Source organism: Corylus avellana, chromosome ca3 (genome assembly GCF_901000735.1).
Source record: "Corylus avellana chromosome ca3, CavTom2PMs-1.0".
NCBI classification, from domain to species: Eukaryota; Viridiplantae; Streptophyta; class Magnoliopsida; order Fagales; family Betulaceae; genus Corylus; species Corylus avellana.
Window position 1 is genome coordinate 6,169,581 of NC_081543.1, and position 6,804 is coordinate 6,176,384.

The window sequence follows — 6,804 nt, forward strand, 5'->3', positions numbered from 1 at the left end:
CAAACCTCTTATTTTTTGTTTTTCTTTTCTAACGAAAAAGTATAAAGATTAACAAATGACTTTCCTTACTTTTCACTTAAAAAAATTCAAAATTCTTTTAACTTTTATGTTGATATTCTTTTAACTTTTATGTCATATCAACATACTTTTTTCTTTGTTGATTTACATTCAACTCAACTAAAAAAATATCATTAATAAATTTTTTTTTTTTTTTTTTTAAAAAAAGTATATATATAAGGGTGGTCGGACCACTCTCAAACAGTTTTTTAGGTGACAGAGTCTATTTAAACAAGTTATGTCTAAGTTGAAAAGTTTGACCTATTTAATAAAATGTGTTGCGTTCGGATTGACCCATATACTTGTATTGTTCGATATGACACAAACCCGACCTATGGACTCGAACCGCAAGTCCCTCTATGGCCCTCAAGCAATTCTCAGAATCAAACGAGACCAGATCTCAAAACAAATTTACTCAAAATGTTACATTTGGCGACGACTCTTCCACTCTTTGGACGTTGATGCCACCTTGACTACCACTCTGTGGGGCATTGGGCAGAGGATGAAGCAACCCCTACCTTATCCTTCCTCTTCTGTGAGGTGGGCAGGGTGGAGCCACCCATCACCTCCCATTTTGGGGAGGAGGCTGACTATGGGTGGATCTCCACCTCTCTTTCCCTCCCCTAATTTCTAAAATATTTTGATGTAATTGTTGGTGTGGCATGTTGAGTAACTGAACACAATTTTATTAGCCTGACTTGAATAATGAAATAAGTGGCTAGTTTTATGTTAAAGATTGGACGAAAATCTGCCAGGAAAACCCATTTTTGAAAATCTGACAGAAACCTATTTGTCACTTGATTAAGGCTTTGTTTGGTAAACCCTTTTGTCTTTGGATACTGTAGCTGAGTGGCACAATGTTTGATATAAAAAAAAAAAAAAGTAAAAAAGTGAATGGAAAAGTGAAAAAAATTTTGATTTGTAATATTATTTATTTATTTAAATAATAGTAAAAAATAAATGATGTAATATATAAAGTAAATGATGTGATATAAAAAGTAAAAAAAATGAGAATATTTTGATGTTGATGTTGATTTTTTTTTTTAAATGAAGTGAATAGTATTGAAGGAAAAGGAAGGGGTTTACCAAACAGGGCCTAATTAAGACTTCAATTCGCCATAATTAAAAATTCAAAGTCATTATTTTGTTTGGAAAAAAATGTAAAATCAGTCTTTGTAGTTTATCTGATTTGCAATTAATTTCTTGAGGTATCAAAATGAATTCAAATGTCCTTTAGGAATGCCAAAAAAAATAATTAAGTTTCTACAGTCAAATTTTATTCACTGACTTAACAAATTTTAATAGCGTGAAACGTTAGAGCTAATAAAATTGTGATATTTGTCCTATTTAAGTCAATGTCATATTGTCTGTTAAATTAATTGACGAAATTTGAGTGTAATGACTAAATTATTTTTTTAGCATACTTCAAAAACTTTTGAGTTTATTTTAATAATACAATAAGTTAAATCAAAATAACTAAAAATCTTGAATAGAAAGATTATCGGATGATTACAGAAAATACTTTACGGATAGTCTAAAAAAAATCTTGAATAGAAAGATGATCCGATGGATACAGTAAATACTTTATGGATAGCTTTATTTATTTATTTCTTTTAATGGAGAGCAATTGCGTAATTCACATTTCACACGCTGTTGCAACTTGCACAGGTAAAATGCACGCGCTGGTCGGTGGCCATGCAGTACATTGTCTTTTTTTTTTTTTTTGAAATACATGCAGTACATTGTCGAATCGTCTTGGAATGGAATACTTGCCAAATAAGGAAATGAGAGTGGGCTGTGAGCTCTGGTAGGTTCTCGTACTTTCTACTTTACAGTGCTAGCTGGAAACAAATTAAAAAACATACATAAATTTGCTTCTCTAAAATAGTTTTTATTTTCAAAATCAAATATTAAAAAATAACTCAATTTTTTAATTTTTTTTTTTTTTTTATAAAAATAAAAAAATAGCATTCAATTGTGAACCGAAGATATAAGATATTCTCTACAACAAATTAGTTTTTTTTTAAAAATTTTTGGTATAAACATTTCTATAAACTGTCAAAGGCTTCAGTTTATGTAATATAATTAGGCCTAAGATGACAATGATAATTAGCCGTTGACTAATATTACTTGATTGTCTTTAAGTTTGACCATGAGATTTTTTATTTTATTTTCACAATTGGGGAAGATTTGATAAAATCTTTAAAAGATTTTATAACGATGGTTAACAATTTTTGACACACTTTTTAATTTGACACAAAATTAAAGAATTAGAATTAATGAAAGGTCTGATCGGAAAACACAAATTATCATTCCTAAATGTTTTTTTTTTTTTTTGAAATGGGATTCATTATAAAAACAGAAGCTCAGCGTTCCTTGGTTACAATGAGTTGCACACTAGGAGGAAAGATCTCCCGCCACTCCTGTGCTTCGCCATACCCGAGAGCCAGCTTGGCTAATTGGTGAGCTGCACCGTTTGCATTTCTGCTAACGTGTTGGATTCTCCACCCTGGCCAATTTTGCAGTCTCTCCTTTGTATCATTCACAACCTGTCCATACGTGGTGAGCTGCACCGTTTGCATTTCTGCTAACGTGTTGGATTCTCCACCCTGGCCAATTTTGCAGTCTCTCCTTTGTATCATTCACAACTTGTCCATACGTAGACCAACAACCTCCTTCCTTTTGCATCAGTTGGATTATTTCTAAAGAGTCCCCTTCGAGTTCAATACACCACAAGTCCAGTCGCTGTGTTAGTTTCACCGCTTCCTAGACAGCTATGGCTTCGGCCATGGATGGGTCCTGCACATACTCCTTGCTGCTGCAAAACATTGCTATGGCTTTCCCTTCGTGGTCACGCACCAGTACACCAACACCCATCTTGTTCTGCCTCTTGTCGATCGAAGCATCCCAATTAACTTTCACATAGCCCAATGGTGGTTTGGTCCATACAACTGGAGAAACTTGTGCTTGACTTACTTCTCTTTTGGGTCTTCGGTTATTGAACTTGCACCAATTGTCTACTTGATCCTTGGCCCAGTGTATCAAAATTCTCGGATGAGTCAAATCCCCCCCAAACACAACCGAATTCCTTCTTAACCAAATCTGCCTTGCAATAACCGCCATGAGCTGCAACTGTTCCGCATCCAGTCTCTCCATCAATTGTGCCATTATATCAAGGAAATCAACTTCACTACTTGTACACTTGCTGAGTTGGGGAGAGCTTTCAGTCCACGTATCTCTGGCAGAGGGACAACTCCAAAGGATATGGCCTACTATTTCAGTGGTCAATCCACAAATCAGACATAAAGGATCTTGAACAATTTTTCTCTTGTACAGCAACTCCTTTGTGGGCAGAATATTATTGCAGGCTTGCCACATAAAAGTTTTAACCATACTTGCTCCCTTTATCCTCCATATCCCTTTCCACAACCCCTTGAGCACGTTATCTATAGAGCAGCTCCCTTCTTCTTTTTGCCCTATTTCCTTGGCTAAGTGATAATCATTCCTAAATGTTATTATGACATCATGTAACTCTAAATCAATATGTAACTTTCATCAATTAGAAAAAAAAAAAAAAAAATGTAACTTATATCTCCTTAATAATAATATAAAAACCTTTTGATTATACTTTAGCATTAATTCATATCCAGACAATCTCCCTTTTTTTTTTCTTTTTTTTTTTTTTTCTTTATCTATAAAAGAAATTCTATTAATTCGTTTGGCTGCCAAACCTTTTTTTATTATTATAAATTTTTTTATTCTGCAAAAATCATAACCACATGTTATAAGGTTCAAAGTCATAGATATAAGCAAAAATTATTACAATCAGGTCAATCCGTTAACTCATGTACAAATGAAGTTAAAAAGTATATCTACTCTGACATGGATAGCCAAATTTCCTAACAAAATATATTTAAATTGGTTGTGAGAGATAACCCCTCAAACCTAATTATTTAGGCCATGAAAAATAATCTTTCACATCTAATTATTCTTTCTCACCCATGATGACAGATTTAGAGAGAAAAAACCTTTTATTCAAAACAAAAAATACAAACAAACAACTAGCAAGTAGTAATAACGACCAATGAGGAGATGAACGGCACAACACCGTGAAAGGTGGACAGACGCATAGTTGAGAGACCGAAGTTGCTGATTTGCTCGAAAAACATCTACAAACATAAAGAAAAAAAAAAAAAAAAACAAAAGGAGAGGGGAGATAGGAGCGGGAAGTAGAAGGGGAAGAGAAGAGGAGGAGGGAGCATACCGAGAGAATACTATTATACATGTTGTTATTACTTTTACTACAATTTTTTTTTTTTTTTTAAACTAACTTAACAATTCATATAATATTTATCATATTAGAAATTAAATTTAATTTACTCATAAAATTTTATTTCTTAATTTTTTCACTACTAAAACACAACAACGTATGTTTGTAAACAAATTATACTAAAAGTTATAGTACCCTAAATATTTTAATATTCTATACACTTGTTATTAAAAAAAAAAAATTCAAAATCTTTATTGCCACAAACTGACAAAATATATCATCAACAAATCAAAATATCTACATTATGTTAATCATAGCAAACTACGAAGTGTGGTTTCAAATTTAATCGAGACCAAAAATCAGTTTTAATTTTTCAAGTTTTTGTAAAGAAAGTGATGAACTTGCAAATTACCCAACAAAATACGAGACGTGAACACCACCTCTTTTTGCAGCGAGTGAGTGGGCGAAAACTCTAGGGAAATCAAGGAGTTTTCCCGTACCAAATATTTAATTATAAAAAATGACGTGGCAAAATCTAGTAGTTTCTAGTGCCACTAGACCGGTTTCCATCTCTTTCCAGACGTTTCTCTGTGCTCAACAAAAGGGGCTCCCATCCCTCTCCTCCCCTCACACTACACTGTTTTTTTTATCTGCGCACAGCAAAGTGAAGAACCAAAAAAAGGCCATTTTTAATTTTTTTATTTTATTTTTATTCCAAATCGAAGCGTAAATCTTCTTCGCAAAGATCAAGCTGTAAATATCCGGCAAGCGAGTTTTCGAAGAAATCCGGTGTCCGCTGAAACGGTAAGGAGAAACTTCCCTCTTAACACTCTGTTTTTGTATGTCAGTGACTCTGTTTTTGTGTTTGTTGCGCTGAACAAGATTTGTTTATCATACATTAACGCCTGTCTCCTTGGATCATTGTTGTGTTTGTTTCAGTTTTTTTGCGATTTGGGTTTACAGTATCCGGCAAGCGAGTTTTCGAAGAAATCCGGTGTCCGCTGAAACGGTAAGGAGAAACTTCCCTCTTAACACTCTGTTTTTGTATGTCAGTGACTCTGTTTTTGTGTTTGTTGCGTTGAACAAGATTTGTTTATCATACATTAACGCCTGTCTCCTTGGATCATTATTGTGTTGGATTCAGTTTTTTTGCGATTTGGGTTTACAGTATAATTAGTATCTTAAATCTATAACATTTCTCTCTCCCATTTAAAGAATTTGTCTTAATTTGTTTGGTTGCTAGTCTTTTAATTTAATTGACAGACTCTTGCATTTTTTTGTAAGAGATTTTAAGATTTTGTAGTAAGATTTTAATCCATTGAGAATGATAAATAATATAAAGTTCCAAATTCTTTGATGAGGCTGCAAGGATTATATATATGCAGTATTTGTTACACATACTGCAGTATTTGTATTTTGTATTTTGTATTTGTTAGATTATATGCAGTACTTGTTACACATGGATTATATATATGTCTGTATTATTGGCTTGTATATATAGACCCCTTTTATACGGTATTTAATATGATTTAATATACAACCTTATTATGAACTGTGTTTGCAACAATTTTCGCAATTTGATACAATTAATTAGCTCTAAGTAAGCTCATAATCATTGGATTTTATTATCATTCTCCAACGGCTAAACCCTTTGTTTGGCTTGTTCTTCCAATAATTTTCAATTTCAAAGTTGTGATGATATAGGTAAATGTTTTTAAATTAGTGATTTGCAAGTTTATTTACTTTTAATTACTTATTAATTCATTTAACTTATTCTATTGTAGATGGGCCTCAAGCTTCAAGTTCAACGACTGAATCATCCTTCGATTGAATAAATATTTAATTGAATTGTCATGGTAATTAAGGTTATTATTTCATTACTTATTAATTTATTTATGCTAGATGCTACTTGCTAATGTTTTCCAATTTCTGCACAGGTGGGGATTGGCATGAATTTCTTTGAAAATGTTGGTTGAAATGGGTTGTCTTGGTTAATTGAATTTTGATGAATTTTTTTTGGTTGATTGAAATGAACCTCAAGCTTAAGTTCAACCATCTTGGTTTTTTTTGTTGCTTGTAAGTTTATGAACTTGTTTGTGTTTTATCCTAATTCTATGTTGTGTATAAGACTACAAGTGAAGTAATGATTTTGTTGTAATTTTATCATTATATTGTATGATATGTAGATTTGTAGAAGGTGGTCAACAAGATGGCCATGAAAAGGGAAAAAAAAAAAACAAAAACAAAAAAAAAAGGTTCAAAATGAGCAAAAAACATGATTAAAGTGAGCCCAAAACGGGCCAAAATTGGCCCAAAACAGGTCCAAAATTGGCCCAAAACCGGTTCAAATTTGGCCCAAAACCGGTCAAAAAAAAAAGCCCAAAAAGGCCCAAAAAAAGCGGTTAGGAAAAAGCGGTTATCACAAAGCGGTTAACCGCTAACCGGGCGGTTAACCGCCTAGGCGGTTAACCGCTAAC

The 6,804-nt window shown here is 32.8% G+C and overlaps 1 protein-coding gene and 1 long non-coding RNA gene across 2 annotated transcripts; one reads left to right on the forward strand and one right to left on the reverse strand.

Annotated features, from left to right (window-relative positions):
• Nucleotides 1–2,823: 2,823 nt before the first annotated feature.
• On the reverse strand, nt 2,824–3,450 carry LOC132174001 (uncharacterized). Its single transcript, XM_059585719.1, has one exon. It carries the CDS (start codon nt 3,448–3,450, stop codon nt 2,824–2,826), a length of 627 nt encoding a protein of 208 aa, XP_059441702.1.
• Nucleotides 3,451–4,930: 1,480 nt separating this feature from the next.
• On the forward strand, nt 4,931–6,493 carry LOC132173687 (uncharacterized). Its single transcript, XR_009439341.1, has 4 exons — nt 4,931–5,131; nt 5,267–5,336; nt 6,112–6,183; nt 6,265–6,493. It is a non-coding gene; the product is annotated as an uncharacterized LOC132173687 (long non-coding RNA).
• Nucleotides 6,494–6,804: the final 311 nt, after the last annotated feature.